The sequence below is a fragment of the Sinohyriopsis cumingii genome, chromosome 4 (assembly GCF_028554795.1).
Source record: "Sinohyriopsis cumingii isolate HCF-2022 chromosome 4, ASM2855479v2, whole genome shotgun sequence".
Classification (NCBI taxonomy): domain Eukaryota; kingdom Metazoa; phylum Mollusca; class Bivalvia; order Unionida; family Unionidae; genus Sinohyriopsis; species Sinohyriopsis cumingii.
In genome coordinates this window covers 136,111,883-136,133,059 of record NC_142964.1, presented here as the reverse complement: position 1 = coordinate 136,133,059, position 21,177 = coordinate 136,111,883, and the positions used below count along the sequence as shown (strand labels likewise).

The window sequence follows — 21,177 nt, the reverse complement described above, 5'->3', positions numbered from 1 at the left end:
TCACTTTATTTTCATTTTATTTAGAAACAAACTAAAAAACATACTACTGGACCGCTCCGGTGGCCTAATGGTTAGAGCAATCCACCTTGGATGCAGGAGGTCGTGGGTTCAATCCCCGGTCAAGTCATACCAAAGACTTATAAAAATGGTGCTAACAGCTGCCTCGCTTGGCGCTCAGCATTAAGAGGTTAGTGTTAGGACTGGTCGGCCTGGTGTCAGGATAATGTGACTGGGTGGGACATCATACTACATGTCTGCGGCATGTTGCCCCAGTGCTAGACATCACTATAAACTGCCACACTGCAGACATCGTAACATTATGACTCTACGTTAAAAATCTAAATCACACACACTTAAAAGCATACTTTATTAATTTTTACATAAATGCTATGCTTACCATGGAGATAATTTTATAACTGCTTTGTGCCCTGAACCTCAGTATTTCTTTTAAAACCTGGAAAAATCCTAAATAAACCTCAAATTTCAAAATTTAATTTCACTTCTGAACTTTGTCATTGTTTCAATGGTTTCTCACACACAGAGCTTCACATTTCATAAAACCATCTACCCATACACCAGATGTAAACAAGCACTTGTTTAGATAATAATAATAATAATAATAATGAGGACTTTGTATAGTGCCTAATCTTTAGAAGCTCTAAGCGCTTTACAACATTAGACAACACCTATAAGATAAAAAAAAACAAAAAACATATATAATGATATGATTACAAACACAAACACCATGAAATTAGAAAACATAGAAAAAACATGCGAAGAATATTTAAGGTAGGAAACATTAGGTTTTTAAGTTTGTTCTTGCAGTCAAAATAAGTGAGTTTTGAGAGCACTCTTGAATGTGATCACTGTGTCTTTGTATCTAAGTTCAGTGTGCAATTCATTCCACGTTGCTGGGCCCTGGTATGCAAAAGAACGCTGTCCATATGACTTTGTTTTCATAGTGGGAATAATGAGTATACAATTGTCAGAAGAGGAGCGATAGTATCTTGCTGGTGTGTACACATGGGTGAGGTTGGATAGGTATGTTGAACTAGCGTCCGTCATTGAAACGTAGCACAGAGAACAAATTTTGTGTTTGATTCTGGATCGAATTGATAGCCAGTTTAGGGTACAGAGCAGTGGGGAGGTGTGCTCTGATCATGGTACTCTAAGTATGATCCGAGCAGCTGTGTTTTGAAGTTCTTGGAGTAGATATTGAGATGAACCAGACAGAATTGAGTTAAAATAATCCAGTCTTGAAAGTACTAATGAACACACAAGTGTTTTAGTGGCATCAGCTGAAAGATATTTGCGAATGGAGCTGATGCATCTCAGCTCAAGATATGCAGCCTTGCACATGTTCATGACATGTTGGTGCAGTGTGAGAGTACTGTCCAGAGTAACATCTATGTTTCATACTGATTGTGTGAATTTAATGTTGGTGTTGCTGATATTTATTGTTTGAGGTAAAGGATGTGAATGAGAAAGTCCTTGTTTTGTAATCAGAATGGCCTCAGTTTTATCATCATTCATCTGCAGCTTGTTACATGTCATCCATGATTTCACATCAGAAATGCACCTCTCTACATCTTGGATGGTAGCATCAACTTCATTTGGGTGGCTAGATTTGTATATTTGGGTGTCATCAGCGTACAATTGGTGAGACACTGATGATGATCTATGACACTTGAGAGCGGCTGAGTGTATAGAATGAAGAGAACAGGTCCAAGAACAGACCCCTGTGGAACACCACAACATAGATCAACTGGGCTGGAGTGTAATCCATTTGCAGACACAATTTGTGTCCTGTTGACCAAGTAGGACTTGAACCACAGTAAGGCTGTATCATGAATGCCAAATACATGCTGGAGACGGTGAAGTAATATATCATGGTCTTTTGTGTCAAATGCTGCAGACAAATCAAGGATACTACATACATTTCATTTTGTCTAGAAAAGATAGTCAGCATTATGAAAAGCCTATTATGAAGTACTCAGTAATATCAATGTAACATATCCGATACACAGCATCACAGATGGTGATAGAATAAAATTAAGTAAATCTAGAGGAAAATAGAGGACCTGTCTGCCATTTGTTTCTACCCTCTGAGTGATCATAATAACTTGTGAGAAATGGGGTAAGCAGCCAATCGCCATGACATGGTGTCTATGTGATATAGTGTGATATATTCAGGGAGACTGACATGGTGTCTATGTGATATAGTGTGAGATATTCAGGGAGACTGACATGGTGTCTGTGTGATATAGTGTGAGATATTCAGGGAGACTGAGATGTTGGTTTTACAGTTGGGGAAATAAGATGTTTGTGGTGGCAACTTTTGCTAATACATAATGATCTTCATCACCCTGCACAAATATTCATCTAATGGACTTTATTGTTTATGGATTCAAGAAGTTAGTTGAAGTCAAATAATTAATAATGGGCAGTTAGTTGAAGTCAAATAATTAAGAACAGACATGTGGTACACACAAATTCATATATCAGTAAAATTGGAGTTGCTTCCTTTCTAAAGTTGCAACACTTTTATACCAATCAGATGCAAATGTAAAGAAACTAAGCAACACACAATGAATCCATAAAAAATGTCTGCACTGATCACTCCCATCATATTAACATAAGGAAATGACTCTCTGCTACCTCAAATCTTGAAATCTTGTTATTGCTACTCTTAAAGGGATTGTTGTGTTGAGTTTTCTCTAAAACACATCTAATTGGTTGTTATTGGTCCTAATTGAAATTGATGCAGATCTCCAGAAATGGCTGCCACAGGGAAACAATCTTGTTATAGCTACTTCTCCTTAAGGGATAGACATTTTTTATGTCCGTCATCAGTCAGATGTCTGCTAAAACATTGTCCATCCATCCATTAACATTTGCTTGTTCAGTCCATAACCTTTCAATATTTGGAGAGACTTTCATGAAACTTTGCTGAAACTGTCATGTAGCATCCCCCAACCCATCCCCAAGGACAATGCAAAGAAGATTAATTCTCGGACTTGCATCCTTGTCTGGAGGATAACATTTGAACCAACAGATGATATTATAATAAAATTTTACCCAGGTATGTGTCATGACTAGTCACCATGTCATGTGCCATAGCCACTCTCCTTGTTTCACTTTTAAGGACACAGCAGTGGATAATGTAATTCTGTGATTTGTATATTTATCTAAAGTGAAACATTTTAATCATTAAAAATATTTGAATGAAACTTGCCCATTTATATAGAGGGTATAAAGATTTATTTAAGTTAGGACAAATGGCTTTAAAAAAATCACTTGTCCAGACTCAAAATCCACATGCCTGACAGGACCGTAAATGTCATGCTTGTTATTTTGACACTTCCTATATAAGTAAAAAAAAATCCAAATATTTTAAACTGCCTATGCCTCTCATGATAGTGTATTTTAGGAAATAAAATCCAAGTATAACATTGTCTGCTAAACGTTTTTTTTAATTTCTTACAAGCATCGTTTTTTCCAATGTCTCATGTAAAACTGTACCATATATACTCTTGTAAATTGCACAGATCCAGATCTGTTGCCACATAATGCGCCGGCAGATCTGGGTTGGTGCAGTTTGTTAGGAGTAATTAGTAGAACAAACAACATAGACCCTAATCTGCAGGCCATTATGCTGTGACAGAACAGGATCTTTGTTGTTTGCAGTTTGACTCGACTTAAAAGTGAGTATATATCAGGGGTGTATAACCTTTTTCGGCCAAGAACCAGATTGCATTTTCTAAGACCACTCGAGGGCCGCAAACACTAATTTATTTAATATAATTACTGTATGTTGTGTTTTTATGATTTTTTGACTTAGCTTTAACAATTTTTCAGTCATATTGCTCTGATGTCTGTAGTGTGGCAGTTTATAGTGATGTCTAGCACTGGGGCATCATGCCAGAGATATATAATTACTATTCACGGGCCAGATTTCTGTGTTGTTTTAATTTGCTCTGAGGGCTGGACAGAACACGTTTGCATGCCAGATCCATCCAGCAGGCCACATGTTGTGCATCCCTGGTATATGTGGTACTGGGTAATTTTATTTTCTGAATGCTGCAAAAACCACCATGGTTCTTAATCAAAGTTGAAAACAAATGAAGTTGGAGAGGTATCAGTCTTTTATAAAAAAATATTGATCAGTAAAAGCAGTAGTTTCAAGCTTTGTAATCAGCTCATATCATAGTACTGTGGATGTACCATAATTACCACAAAAAAACTCCATATATCAATAGAACCAGTGGCTACTAAAATTGATTAAAATACATTGTAATTATACCAGTTCCTTTAGGGTGAAAAACATCATATTGGAGGCTTTTATAAGTCAATATTCCCTGGTCTCAGCTTAATTGTCAAAAAATTGCATATATACTGCTTGATGTATTTAATGAGTGATGCATCACAAAGTAGCTCATTACGCAGGACAAGTGAGTGATAATTATAGATAACCATTGAGAACATTCAACACCAGTGTCTTCAAGAACTTCAAAATGAAAATATCAATTTCAGTGGCAAATTAGATAACACCTGTTTTGCACAAACCCAAGAGGCAAATCACTTAGAATGCATAAAGGGCCTGATCCAGATTTCAAGGGGACCCAGGTATCGGGCTTGCCAGTTTCTTTGCTCTGATATATCTTGACTAGTCATTTCATCATGTATCATAGCCACTCACCTGCCTCAAAGTCAAGGTCACATTAAGGAAAAATTTAATTATATGACTTGTATCCATGTATGCATTGTAACTTTTGAACGACTAATGACCTAATCATCAAACTGCAACCAATCATATTTCATGACCAAACAGTGTAACACGTACCATAACCATACACCTTGCCTTATGGTCAAGGTCACAGCAAGGAAAAATATAAATTGGAAGCATCAGTTCATGTGTGGGTATGAAATTTGAGGCAATGCAGAACAAGCCTGTAATATATCTTGTTTGATGATGTATTGTGAATTCAGTCATACCCCTAGCCTCAAGGTCTAAGTCACAATAAGGATAGTGGCCAGTTTCCTTATCTAGACTGTCACTTTTAAACCTCTATGCATATTTTGATGAAACCTCACCCATATCGTCTTTTATACACTAGCAAAGTCCATGTCTCGGAGGTCAAGGTCATAAGTTTGGAAAAGGTTACAAGACAGATATATTTTCTGGTATTTTTAGTACCCTTTTTTAAATTAAAAAAATTCTTTCCTGCAGTAAGTAGTTGTTCTTATATTAAAATGATGCTGATGCAACCTTCAGATGACTGTCATGTTGGCCATATTGAAAATCTTTATTTGACTGATTATCCCAAATCAGTGCTCAAAGAAAAATATTTTTAGACACAGGCCCTGGGCTGGTGACTTAAATAAACTCACAAGCACTGACTGAAATTCAACAAGGCTGGACTCCAATTTCCACATGCCCAAAATATCCCAATACACAATCAATTTTCAGGACAAATCTGTGTTCATGATGGGTGTGGATAATCAGTATAATGCACTTGCTACAGCAGGGACTGAATATAGGACTTTAAAGTTTAGTCATTTGGCTGCAATACTCACTGTCCTGGCCCCTAAGCACATGTCTATTTATCCAGGCCCCTAAGCACATGTCTGTATATCCAGGCCCCCTAAGCACATGTCTATATATCAAGGCCCCATAAGCACATGTCTGTATATCCAGGCCCACTAAGCACATGTCTGTATATCCAGGCCCCCTAAGCACATGTCTATATATCCAGGCCCACTAAGCACATGTCTGTATATCCAGGCCCCCTAAGCACATGTCTATATATCCAGGCCCACTAAGCACATGTCTATATATACAGCCCCCCCTAAGCACATGTCTGTATATCCAGGCCCCCAAAGCACATGTCTGTATATTCAGGCCCTCTAAGCACATGTCTATATATCCAGGCCAACTAAGCACATGTCTATATATCTAGTTCCCCTAAGCACATGTGTATATACCAAGGCCCTCAATGCACATGTCTGTATACCAAGGCCCCCAGAGCACATGTCTATATACCAAGGCCCCCAAAACACATTTCTATTCCAAGGCCCCCAAAGCACATGTCTATATACCAAGGCCCCCAAAGCACATGTATATATAACAAGGTCTTTTAAGCACATGTCTATATATCCAGGCTGCTTAAGTACATGCTTATATATCCAGGCCCCCAAAGCACATGCCTATATATCCAGGCACCCAAAGTACATGTCTATATATGTGTGTGTATATATATATATATATATATATATATATATATATATATATATATATATATATATATATATGCATATGTATATGTATATATATATATATATATATATATATATATATATATATATATATATATATATATATATATATATATATATATATGCAATGCATATTTTTGTTATTGCAGTGCAAGGAGGACACAGGTGATTGATGATGAGTCAGACTACTTTTCTATAGACTCAAAATGGTTGAGTGACTCGGAGCGAGCAGCTCTAAAGAAACGTGAAGAGGAATTGAGAGCACAACGATTTGCTTCAAAGAAAGATCGAAAAGTGACATTAGACTTTGCTGGCAGAAGAGTTATTGAGGAGGATGGCTCAGTCGACATGTATAATCCTAATGATGATGTTGTGCAGCAAATTCAATATGGTACTCAACCAAATGCTTCTAAGAACATTCCAGATAAAACAGAACTTCATGGCCTTGTTAATCCAAATATTTTGCAACCTGCACCAAAGGTAATTTTGTATATTATTCTTTGATGTGATTAGTACAAACTTGTTTGTTAGTGCTGTAGATTTTAGATCATGGGAATATGGCATACTTCAGTTTTGAACACAAGGAGTTTCATACACACTTTAAAAAATGAAACATTTTATCCATGATTGGATTATTTTTAGAAAAGTTTTTGAAATACATTTTCCTTACGTTTGTATGTTTTTATAAAAACAAGGGTGGTTGGGGGGAGAAATCTTTGATTGTCACATTTACTTTAATTTTGTAAATGCTTGTAGTTGGATAATAAAATTTATCTGATTCAAAACATGAATTGTTTTTGCATATAGTTGGAATAAACATATTATTTTATGTCACATAACTATAGTGTCAACATAATGTTGGTTTGTGCCAAATAACTGTAGTCTGAACACTGCTTCTGCCTTGAAACATAAGGCAATACAGCAGCCAATAAACAGTTTTTGAATTGTTCAGGACAGCTCAGACAAGACAACTGACACATGGAAATTCATGGATAAATATCTGGACTATTTTGAAAAACAACTTTTTTGACAGTCATAATAAGCAAAATGCAAGATGTGACAAAAAACAAAACAACCTCTGCCTTCCAGATCTGTTGTCATGCCCATCTTGGTGAAAGCGCAACACAGTGATAATTTTGGTGTCTGTGTCCATTCGCCTGTACACACCCATATTAGCCTCTAATTAAACTAGTTTATACTTAGTAATGTGGTTACTTTCTTGTTGCACAAAGAAGTAGGTTATTTTGTATGTGGTTTTCTCTTGATGTGTACAACACAAGTTTACTTGGAGGTTGGTTCCATGTACAGACATTGATCAGCTTCCTTTTGAAAAAAAAGTGGCTTGGAAACCTAGTGAATTTTTGTCTTTTAACTAAAATGATTTTGCATTCTTTCATCATTTTGTTGAAAGATGCGATGTGTCTGAGAGGAATGGGCTGATAGTACCTTTACTGTCCAGATTTTCTATTGGATAACATTTTTGTATTATCAGTACATGCAGTGTTAATAAATTGTACACTGTTACTTAGAGGATAACATATTATGCACACAAAAACAAAGAAAAAACTTGTAATTCTGATGGGCTGACCATCCCTGTTTTTTGTTGCTGATCCTAGCATGTTTTTCCCCCAGGATTAAAAAAATGGTTTCAAAAAATTCTCGAAATAGATTTGTGCACCTAATTGAGGTGGTATTGAGCTGGTGTAGCCCTGTACTTGAGGTGCATATCACATAATATATACTAATCATTATAATTATATAATGTTTAAATATATGTAAAAAAATTTCCCCCCAAATTCCCAAAATTGATTCATGAGCCTGATTAGCTTGAATTGCTGAGTACTAATCATTATATATATATATATATATATATATATATATATATATATATATATATATATATATATATATAATGCTTTTTAAAAAAACCTACCAACATACTCTAATTTTGAAACCAGTACTGTAGGAAACATACCTATTTTCTTTTTGACCTTAGTTGACTGATGAAATATTTTATTTCCAATTGGCAAGGATAAGTGATTTGCCTTATGGATTATGTTACCTTTGTTTGTATTTCACACAATGTATAAACTATGAAAATATATCAATGGTGTACCAGTTTCACTGTTTATGAATTTAGTATTGTACCTTTTCCACATAATTTATGTACATGTAAGTAGAACTTATTTTTTTATAGTTTGTTCCTCAAGAGAAAATGCACAGCACGAATCAAAGAGTTCAGGAGCCTTCTGGTGGGTCTGAGGTCAAGAGGTCAGGAATGAGGATACAGGACCGTGAGTTACAGGAGATGTCAGATGAAGGGATGTGTCTCAGCATGCACCAACCCTGGGCATTGCTTCTCATCAAAGGGATAAAAATGTATGTTTAAAATAGATCTCCTTTTCATAGAGTTTGAGGCACACATACTCATCTCTGATATAGCTATAAATAAAACTGCTACAACAATGACATGACAAGCTATTACATATACAGGAATGGTAAAAAGCTAAGGTCAGTACAGGGTAGATCTGAATTTATATTGGCTGATATGCCACAGTTCAGATATTTCAGTTTTGTGTGCCTTGTAATCCTTTTCATTTCTCAGTCCTTAACTACATTGATTACAAAAGAATTGGATGGAATGAGCTCAAATCTGTGTGATGTTAATTAATGGTACATCTCGAAGCCATTTTGGCTTCTCTCGCTTAGTGTAAAGAAATGTATATAAACAGTAGTGTACCAGACTGCGACTAACAAATCACATGACATGATTACTTCCTTTAAAAACAAATGGCAATTTGTTTAAATGCATAAAAATTGTTTTATCAGTCTTGTAGTTGGCAGCATTGGAATAAGTTACTGCAAAAAAAAGATCAACATGTCATCGGGAAAAAGAAAAATTCTCAATTTAGAAGAGAAAGTTAAAGTAATTCAACTGACCAAAAAGGGGGAGAGTTCAAAGATCCTGGCAGAAAAATTTGATATCGGAAAGACTCAGATAAACTATATCGTGAAAGATAAGGAAACAATTCTGTGGAAATGGGAAGGTGGAATGGATGGAGGAAGGAAAATTGTTTGAGCCAAGTATCCTGATTTGAATGACATGGTTTTTGAATTGTTTTGCACTGCATGTGCTAAGAAAATTCCGCTCACCGGTCGAATGATCCAAGAAAAAGCAACAATTTTGTCAGTTGAAATGGGATATGACAACTTTACCACAGGTAACGGATGGTTGCACAGATTTCAACACAATATTAAGTGTTCTGTCCTTAGTGGAGAATCAGCTGATGTTAATAATGAAGTTTTCGAAGATTGGAACAAAAGACTGAACGATATATGCAGGGGATATGACAGCAAGGATATTTTTTAATTGTGACGAGACTGGTTTGTTTTTTAGACTGTTACCAACAAAGTTGCTGGTACAAAAAGGGGATTCATGTAAAGGTGGGAAAAAAGCAAATGAGAGATTTACAGTTTTGCTCTGTGCCAGTTCTGGTGAGAAACTGAAACCACTGGTGATTGGTAAGTCACAAAATCCAAGGTGCTTAAGGGATATAGCCGAACACGTTTGAGAGTTACATATGAGGCAAACAGAAAAGCATGGATGACAGGACAGATATTTGAGTCCTGGATCAAAACACTTAATCAGCAGATGAAAGTGCAGAACAGGAAGATCCTGCTTTTTCTTGACAACTGTGCTGCACACCCCAAACTTGATTTGTCAAATGTCAAGGTTTTCATACTTTCCTCCAAATACAACTTCAAAACTTCAGCCCCTGGATGCAGGGATAACCCAGACAGTCAAATTGAACTATAGGAAAAAGCTGCTGAGACATGTTTTGTTCCTGATGGATAATGTAACAGCTGCATTGGAGATAGCATAAAAGGTGACTCTGCTGGATGCAATCCAATGGCTGACATCAGTATGGGATGTCCTGACAGCCGAGATGATTCAAAAGTGCTTTCAGAAATGTGGGTTTCTCCAAAAGGTATCAAGTGTACCAGAGGCAGAGGAGGAAAACTGGGATGAAGAGGACTATCTTCCCCTTATGCCACCTGGAACAACCCTTAAGGATTATGTTCAGTGTGATGATACATTAGCTACAGAGAACCCCGAGTGGCCGAGTGGTCTAAAGCGCTCACCGTTACGGATCACTGCCATCTCACCTCTGTCTGCGTGGGTTCGAGTCTCGGATTCGGCCAATGTGGATATGTGAGAAAGCTTGCCAGTAGCTTCTCGAGGGTCGGTGGTTCTTTCCGGGGATTTCCCGGTTTCTTCCTCCACCATTAATACTGGCCGCCATGTATAGCCTATTGTGTGCTGAAAAATGGCGTTAAACCCTACACCAACAACAACAAAGCTACAGAGAACACAATTAGTGATGACTATGAGTCATTTATGACAGAAGGTGGTAGAAATTCCTGTGAAACATGCCAGAATGAGGAAAGTGACTGTGACAGTGACGCAATGTGTGACATTCCAAACCCAGCCAAATAGTGCATTACACTGCATACTGCATGTTTACATTCCACAGATTTCATGGATTATGGCCTTGCGACAAAACAATGTTGAACTTGTGGACACAATTATGAAAACACAAGACATTCTTAAAAAAGATAAAAGAAAAGCTGTAGAAAGTGTGGGACAAATGACACTGGATACATCTTTCAAGCCTGAGAATTCTTAGGAACATATGTATTGTAGTGAAGTGTCTACTGGAGACAGATGATGTGATCTGTAACATTATTATAAAGACAGTTTTAAAACTAGATCAATGGTTATTCATAACATTCTTTTAAAAATGATGAAACAGTTTGTTTCACATTGATTTCACAGCATGCATGTGATTTTTAAATGAAAATATTAAATGTTTTAGAATAAAATTAGTTGTGACTTTCATCATATGTATTTACTATTCGCATTTGTCATCCCACTCTAGAAAAGCCACCTCATAATAAGGCCATTTCCCTTCTGCAGTAGGGGTGGCCTTATAAGAGGGGGACTACTGTATATGTAAATTCTTCCCATGACTGACTGACTGATGCTTTATTTATAATTTTGACCACTGACTGATAATATAGTAGCATTTGTAATTTAGGCCACTGACCATAATAGAGTACCATTTGTAATGTAAGCCACTGACCATATTAGAGTACCATTTGTAATTCAGGCCATTGACCATAATAGAATACCATTTGTAATTTAGGCCACTGACCATAATAGAGTACCATTTGTAATGTAAGCCATTGACCATATTAGAGTACCATTTGTAATTTAGGCCATTGACCATAATAGAATACCATTTGTAATTTAGGCCACTGACCATAATACAGTACCATTTGTAATTTAGGCCACTGACCATAATAGAGTACCATTTGTAATGTAAGCCATTGACCATATTAGAGTACCATTTGTAATTCAGGCCATTGACCATAATAGAATACCATTTGTAATTTAGGCCACTGACCATAATACAGTACCATTTGTAATTTAGGCCACCAACCATAATACAGTACCATTTGTAATTTTCACTACTGACCATAATGTATTACTAATTGTAATTTAGGCCACTGACCATAATAGAGTACCATTTGTAATTTAGGCCACTGACCATAATACAGTACCATTTGTAATTGAAGCCACTGACCACAATAGAGTACCATTTGTAATGTAGACCACTGACAATAATATAGTACTATTTGTAATTTAGACCACTAACCATAATATAGTACCGTTTTTTGTATGACAGTTTTACAAAAGTGCCAGATTCTACATCAAAATATTGATACATGTGAGTCATTGTCAGAGTTTTCTTATAAAAATAGACCAGTTAGTCCACTTTGCTCTAAGGATAAATGAATATTATAAATAATACAAGAAAGTATTGTTTCTTAATATTATGAACTTATCAAACTTTCCCACCACCCATACCCATCCCCTAACACCCATCTTCTGACTATTTTAAGTTTGACCATGGGCTTTCTGTCATCAGATAATATTGTGCATATTCAATCTTCTAATTAGTCACTGGCAGCAGGCTCAGACACCTTCGTTCTGATGAAAATCAAATCTCCACTGTCCTACATGAAAATCTGACAGTGACCTCTTAGTGGTCATGTTCTGTTGACCTATGTTATTAAAATAATCACTAATTTTAGCAGCCAATTTGAAGAAGTCTTAAACCTTCAAGTGTTGAATGATTTGGTTCACTTTCAAATTTCTGAAAGCTGCATTTCCATTGGCAAATTCACAGGTCACAAGAACATGACACTTAAGCAGTCACTGTCAGATCCTCACATAAGGCAGTGGAGATCTGATTTTAGTCAGATTGAGAAACTTTTACATTTACAAATTTTAACATGGCATTTTGACAATATTAATTTTTTTTACATTTGAAGCATTTACATAGCAATGTGACGTGTGATTTGGATTTTTAAATAGCTTTAAAAAAATTCAGTCCTATTGCTACAGTGTCTGCAGTGAGGCCATGTATAGTTATGTCTAGCACTGGGGCATCATGTTGCAGACATGTAGAATGATGTCCCACCCAGTCACATTACTGCCACTAGTCCTAACACTAAGCTCTTAATGGTATGACTCAGTTGTGGTTTGAACCCACAACCTCCCACATCCAAGGTGGATGCTCTAACCACTTAGGCCACCAGAATGGTTACATAGCCTTGTACTTTTAATTTTGAACTGGTTACTTCAAAAGATAATAAGACCGCTCCGGTGGCCTAGTGGTTAGAGCGTCTGCCTCGGATGCGGGAGGTCGTGGGTTCGATCCCCGGCCAAGTCATACCAGAGACTTACAAAAATGGTACTAACAGCTGCCTTGCTTGGCGTTCAGCATTAAGAGGTTAGTGTTAGGACTGGTCGGCATGGTGTCAGGATAATGTGACTGGGTGGGTCATCATGCTACATGTCTGCGGCATGATGCCCAAGTGCTAGACATCACTATAAACTGTCACATTGCAGACATCGTAGCGATATGACTGAAAAATTGTTAAAGCTACGTTAAAAATCAAAATCACATCACATCACATGAAAAGATAATAAGAAAGAAGATCATAATGTTTAGTCCTCCCAGTGGTCTTCACATGCATATGATTTGTGCCTTGTAGAATAAAATAGAGACATTCCTGTGTATTGTTGTTGAAGTCATTATAAATACTGAACATTTTAATTCTTTATTTGTACAGTAAAACCTTCTGCAATGGAATGATATTTATGTTTATTGGGTGTCCTTTATATTCAAGTTTCACTGTAATGTAAATTAAGGTAATTTGTTAATATTAAATGTCTGTTATTAGTCATGAGGGCAGAAACTGGTACACCGCTCACAGGGGTAGACTTTGGATTGCAGCCACAGCTAAATCTCCATCACCACAGGAAATAGCAGATGTGGAGCAGTCTTACAGATATCTCTTAAAAGGTATTGACAATGGCTCTTTCAAATCATTTTTGGATGATAAATTGAATGAAAAATTTGTCATCACTGTTGCATTGTTTGGGAAACACTTGCAGTCAGGTAAATGTCTGTGCAGACCTGATAAAAATGTCTCATTTCCAACACATCGTATCATTTTTGGGGTTTATGTGTGGTGAAATTGTTTGGCTTGTAAACTTCCATGAATCAATATGAATATTAAGTGAAGTTTTAAATAGTTCATAAATAGTTTTTTGATTTGATTTATGAAGGTTTCAAATAGGTCATAAATTGTTGTGATTTTATTTGTAAAGTGAATTTTTTTAAAGGAATCATAATGCAGTAAAAGGTCTCAATAATAGATGTGCCAGGGTGTTTGCCACATTAAAATTACTTTGACAGTGTCATAAGATTATGAAATTTATTATATTAGTTTTTATAAAACCAAAATAATAGTTTTACCAGAAAGGAAGTAAATTTAAATTGTGTGAGCTGCCATATGCAAAATATTTGTTCTTAAAATCCAGGAAGCAGTTATTTACGATGACAGATCAATCTTCATGCATCCTTTTAAGAATACTCTTGATAGAACTGAGTCTTTTTGGAATGTGGAAATGTGAGAACACAGATTAAACTCATGTCTCTGGAAGGATGACCAATTACCTTGGGTTTCAACTAAGGACTTCTTTGATGCACATATTGTTGCTCATGTCTGTCATATCCAGTACCTTCTGTGTCCTTTACTATCATATATCCTGTTCTCTCATGTTTCTGCCCCATCCTATCCCATTGTCATATCCTGTCCCATCTTATCCCATTGTCATGTTCTGTCCCATCTTATCCCATTTTGTTATATCCCATCCCATCCTGTTCTGTCATGTCCTATCCCATCCTATCTTGTTCTGTCCTAACTTGTCCCATTTTGACTTATCCCATTTTGTTTTGTTCCATCCCAGTCTATCCCATTCCATTCACTGTCGTGTCCTGTCACATCCTATCCCATTCCATCATGTCCTGTCAGATCACAAATTTAGTTTCCATGGAACAACTATTGAATAATTTTAAAGATTGAAATCAAAATTTAGTATGAGTTTTACATTTAGAAACCTCACTCAAGTTCAGTTTTCAGTTTTCCAGCTGAATTTTATGGAGCTATGGCCCACTGTTTGACTTAAGACTTTGCACTTCAGTTTTGTTTCTATTCAGTCACTTTTTGAAGGACTTCATGGACTGAAGTAAAGATTTGGTATGAAGAAGATCCAGGTCAAGTATGACTTAAACCTTTTAAAATCACATTAGGTATGAGGCTTTACATCAAGTATTTCTAGGTTATGTTTGATTTTCTCCATTTTAAGGCAAAAGTTTACTGTTATGACCCCAATTTTAATTAGAACCTTGTTTTTTTGTTACATTATAAAGACTCATTTCTGTAATTTTCTCTGTGATCCTTTGAGACTTGTACCCTGTCATCTGGGTATCCATTGCATATTGACTAATTTCTGTAGTTTTCTCTATGATCCTTTGAGACTTTGACCCTGTCATCTAGGCATTCATTGCATATTCACTAATTTCTGTAGTATTCTCTGGGATCCTTTGAGACAAGTACCCTTTCATCTGGGCATCCACTGCATATTGACATATTTATGTAGTATTCTCTGGGATCCTTTGAGATGTGTACCCTATCATCTGGGCATCCATTGCATATTGACATATTTCTGTAGTATTCTCTGGGATCCTTTGAGATGTGTACCCTTTCATCTGGGCATCCATTGCATATGACATATTTCTGTAGTATTCTCTGGGATCCTTTGAGATGTGTACCCTTTCATCTGGGCATCCATTTCATATTGACATATTTCTGTAGTATTCTCTGGGATCCTTTGAGACAAGTACCCTTTCATTTGGGCATCCATTGCATATTGACATATTTCTATAGTATTCTCTGGGATCGTTTGAGATGTGTACCCTTTCATCTGGGCATCCATTGCATATTGACATATTTCTGTAGTATTCGCTGGGATCCTTTGAGATGTGTACCCTTTCATCTGGGCATCCATTGCATATGACATATTTCTGTAGTATTCTCTGGGATCCTTTGAGATGTGTACCCTTTCATCTGGGCATCCATTTCATATTGACATATTTCTGTAGTATTCTCTGGGATCCTTTGAGACAAGTACCCTTTCATTTGGGCATCCATTGCATATTGACATATTTCTATAGTATTCTCTGGGATCGTTTGAGATGTGTACCCTTTCATCTGGGCATCCATTGCATATTGACATATTTCTGTAGTATTCTCTGGGATCCTTTGAGATGTGTACCCTTTCATCTGGGCATCCATTTCATATTGACATATTTCTATAGTATTCTGTGAGATCCTTTGAGACATGTACCCTATTGAGATCTAAATACAAGCACACTATTACTAAAAATTGTTTGAAAATGATTCACTTCTTTTCAGTACTTTAAATTTTCAAAGCATCCTTTCATATCCTAATCCAAAAAATTGTTCCCATTTTCATTAAAAGACAACATGCTTTCATAATGTTAGTACTGTGCCAATGGTAGTCATATTGATTTAGGTGTTTGTTTATTCCTATTTCTCATGCGATTCTAGTTTTGGATGAGAGAAACAGTCATTGCTTGCAAATGTGAGCGGTTGCAAACTGATCTGCATGTGTGGCTATGCTCTCATTTGGCTGTTGTCATTTATATACTATTCACCTGTTTCATAAATAGATTTTCCCAATATCCCAGCATGCATTTGGATGAAGCTTTTTCCTAATATCCCAGCATGCATTTGGATGAAGCTATACATCATCACCAAGAGGTATATTGAGTTTGAACTTACTGGTGTAGGATTAGCATATGGAAAGCCTATCACATTTGGTTAACATTGTTATGACCTTATGGTTTTAAAGTAAGTAACAAGAAACGCAAACAAACAAGTTTTGTATAATTGACAGTATTAATTTATTTTCCTAAAACACAAAGTGAAAGAATTAAAAATAGCATACAGTATGTGAATGAATTCATAAAGTCTTAAACATTCTACCAGTTCCAATAGTTTTAGTAATCCAAATGATTTCCAAAGGTTTTTCTAATGATAGTAATGTACTGAAGCGTCAATAGTACAGAAGAAATCACTATGTTATAATCCCAAAATGTGAAATGAATTCACAGCGATCCTGTGACAGCTTTAAATCCAAGTAGTCTTTAAATGAATTCATAGCAATTCTGTACAGCTGTTATGTGTCCATATAGTTTTAAATCAGTGTTGCAGTACTGTAATTCCAACGAATGATTAAATTAAAGAATCAGTCCTTTCAGTATTTCTCTTCCATGACTGAAGGTACTACTAAGAATGCCTAATTTAAGGAAATAATTCATTTAAATACAAAACTAATATACACTTTAGACAATGCAGCATGAGGCTTTGAGTGAATCATCTGGGGTTTTCTAAATCATTAGGTCAGTACACAGGGTCATGTGGGTTATACTAGCTAATCAAGATCAGCTTGACCTCTCAGAACTCCTGTCCTGAAAAAAATCTGATCATGTGATATTTACATGAGTTAAAGTATATATCATCCTTGGAATGGATCTGTGCACTATACAAGAATTACTCATCTTTACAGTACATGTACTATGATCATTGGAGAAATTAGTATTTAATTGTTATTAACTAAATAATCCCCTTCAAAACTATTATTAAGAAAATAATACACATAATATAGATACACATATCTGCTGTAAAACACTATAACAACAAGTCATGATAAATTTTGATACTACTGTCTATATTTCAATGATATGGGATGTACATTATTTTAGATCCCAATGCAGAGTTCCCCAGTTCATATCCAGTAGGCTGTTTGCTTGGCTGCGTGGAGATGGTGGACTGTCTGGCGCAGGATTTGTACAGACAACAGGTACACTTAATGTCAATATATGCCTCATGTTAATAATATGTTGAAATTGGAAGAAGATAGTTGAGGTGTCATATTATTGTTTTATTTGAGACCTTTTTGAGCAGAGGGCAAAAAAATGTACCTCTGAGACTGGAATTTCCTTGCTCAAATGCCGACTCTGAGAGTGGAATACCCAAATGCCAACCCTGAGACTGGAATTACCTTATCCAAACACCAACTCTGAGACTGGAATTCCCTTACCCAAATGCCAACTGAGACTGGAATTTCCTTAACTAAATACCAACTCTGAGAGTGGAATTCCCTTACCCAAATATGAGCTCTGATACTGGAATTGCCTTACTCAAATGCCAACACTGAGACTGGAATATCCTTTCCCAAATGCTAACTATGAAGCTGGAGTTCCCTTGCCAAATGCCAACCACCTACATTGATTTTTAACTCAACTGTCCTAGACCAGAACCAAAAGAGCTTATGACATGATCTGTCATCCAGCCATTAGCACAAGTTTACTCCACCTAAACTCCATGGAGGATTGTAATTAAACTGTGAACACACACATTCATCCCATTGTCTAGTTGGTCCTCAGTGAAAATGGTGCCACTCAGACATCCATTATGGCCACCACAGTGGCCTTTTTAAAAAATCTTGTTATTACTGCTTCCCATGAATAGATGGACATATCATCATTGGATTTTCACTGAAAAAATTATTATGATAAAAAATTTAAATCCAGTGTGGCTGTCACAGCAGCCATATTGAAAACTTGTAATTACTGCTCTGCCTGAAAAGAGACTGATATTGACATGGAGTTTTCACCTGGCTTCTAATGATGTCTGGTTACTCCTTTATGACAATGGTGCCAATCTGATATCAAATATGGCCACCACAGAGGCCAGCTTGAAAATCTTATAGCTACTGCACTTGAATGGATAGTCAAATCAACATGAAATTTTCACTAAAAGACTTCTTATGGTGTCTGACCGCTCCAGTGGCCTATTGGTTAGAGCATCCGCCTCAGATGCGGGAATTCATGGGTTTCATCCCTGGCTGAGTAATACCAATGATTTACAAAAATGGTACTAACAGCTGTGTCACTTGGTGCTCAGCGTTAAGAGGTTAGCCTTAGGACTGGTTGGCCAGGTGTCAGGATAATGTGACTGGGTGGGACATCATGCTTCATGTCTGCGGCATGATGCCCCAGTGCTAGGCATCACTATAAACTGCCACCCTGCAGACAGCTTAGCGATATGACTGAAAAATTTTTAAGGTACATTAAAAATCCAAATTACACACACACACACACACACACACACACACACTCTTATGGTGTCTAGTTGGTCCAAAATGAAAATAGTGCCGAAATGATGTCCAATATGGCTGCTGCAGCAGCAGTCTTGAAAATACTTATAACTACTTCTTGAAATAAAAGTACTGACATGGGTTTTTCATCAGAAGACTTTTCATGGTGTCTTGTTGGTCTCAAATGAAAATAGTGCCTCTCTCACATCCAATATGACCACCACAGTTGCCATCTGGTGGCCATCTTGAAAATTTTATCACTATTTCTTCTGAATGAATGGTAATATCAACACGGGGTTTTCACTGAAAGACTTCGTATGATGTCTGCTTGGTGTAAATGAAAACAGAGCCAATCTAACCTCAGTATGACTGCTGCAATAGCAGTCTTGAAAATCAAATCACTACTTCTAGATGGCTGGTCATATTCAGATGTCTAGTTTGTCTTGAGTGGATATGGAGCAAAATAATAATAAACACCAATTATTTTAATACTGTCAATTAAAGTGTCACCTTAATTTTGCCAGACAATCATGCAAAATGTATTTTCTTACTGTACAATTCCTATGCCATAGCATCATCACCTTTGCCTACCACCATTTGCCAGCCTAAATTTGGACAAAGACAACATTTACCAGCCTAAAATTTGGACGAAGACACCATTTGCCAGCCTACAATTTGGACCAAGACACCATTTTCTACACCAACTGTCAATGTTATAAAGCCAGTTTTCTGTCAATGAATGAAATTTCTCAATCAGAAACTGCATTTATGTATTCTAAATGCTTTTTGGCTTCCACTATGAAGGCATGTGATATTTTAAAATCTTGAAATCACTGCACGTCAGCTGTGAAACGAAAGGTCTGTCATAAGAAGACACATGTGAAATGAGACCTGTGCATACTTAATTTCAGTATTACAAATGATTCACAGCTATCTACAATGACCAAAAATAGCGACATTTTTAATTTACAGTTGCAACAGGCATAAATTTAGATCTCAAAATCTTTTTGAAATAGATTACATGACACAGAACAAGTATTATACTTTTTGGATTATGAAGATTGAATTTAACTTATTGAATCATATTTTTCTTAAGATTTTTTATAATTTATGTTTAATATCAAATCATCTATCTTTCTTTTAATCAGCAATGCTCTTAATGATCAGAACTCCATATAACCGCCATTTTCGTTACAACACCAGTTTTATATATGGACAAATATTAGTATTTTCATAATTTGCAAATATAGCATTATGTTCATTGATGAATTAACAGGAGTTTTTCAGTCAGTGGCAGTTATTATCCATATTGTGTAATAAAGTTATTATATGTTTCTATATAATGTGTTTTGATGTATTAAACTGATACTCTTGTAAAGATAAATATTATTCTGTTTCAGTACCCAGATGGAGAATCAGCTAGTCCCTTTGTATTTATATGTGAAAATCCAAAGGAACTAGTTGTCAAATTCCCTATTAAAGGAAAACATAAAATATGTAAGTACTTTAACATTTTTATTACAGAAAAATGTAACATTACATTTTTGAGGTTGATTTTTTAAATAAAAAAATATGCTTCTTAATGGATTGTTGCCAGAAGACATTGCATTTCATACCTCATTATTAGTTCATTAATTCAGTTCCTACTACATGTACATATATTGATTCCGCTCCTAATTTAAATATGAATTTTTCATAGACATGAAATTCTTTTTGATGCAGCAGCAGTCTTCATTGTCATCAGTGAAGGTGCAATAATTAATGTAATTATAGGAAATACATAAATTATAGCTCGCATGGTCGTTAAGGTCTTGTAAGCTTATGGTTTGGCTCTATGCTTGATATAGGGCAAACATCATGTCTGTTTATTCATTGTCTCTCAACAATGCTATTTTCAACTTTATGTCAGAAAGTACAGGACCAGTATGAACCAGTTTTGGTAGAAAACATCCAGGCATGAAGACCTTTCCAATTAATATAAATGATGCCAGTCTACCATCAAATATAGCTACCATTACTGAAATAGAAAAACATCCAGGCATGAAGATCTTTTCCAATTAATACAAGTGATACCAGTCTACCATCAAATATAGCTACCATTACTAAAATAGAAAAAAAACCATGTTAACCTCTTCCCAGTGAGCTCTCAAGAATTTGACTAAATTTAATAGAGGTCATCATATGTTAAAAGCATGTCGGCTTTTTGCAAAATGATACCAGTTTACCATCAGATATTG

General features: G+C 36.0%; 1 protein-coding gene across 1 annotated transcript in view; it reads left to right on the top strand.

Moving 5' to 3' along the window:
- Positions 1 to 21,177, top strand: part of LOC149802146 (activating signal cointegrator 1-like) — a 66,416-nt gene that overhangs the window by 30,437 nt on the left and 14,802 nt on the right. The window contains exons 7-11 of the mRNA XM_089956548.1: positions 6,426 to 6,756; positions 8,474 to 8,655; positions 13,591 to 13,712; positions 17,544 to 17,641; positions 20,341 to 20,437. Coding sequence (XP_089812674.1) covers positions 6,426 to 6,756; positions 8,474 to 8,655; positions 13,591 to 13,712; positions 17,544 to 17,641; positions 20,341 to 20,437 — 830 coding nt within the window. The remainder of the gene's footprint in view (positions 1 to 6,425; positions 6,757 to 8,473; positions 8,656 to 13,590; positions 13,713 to 17,543; positions 17,642 to 20,340; positions 20,438 to 21,177) is intronic.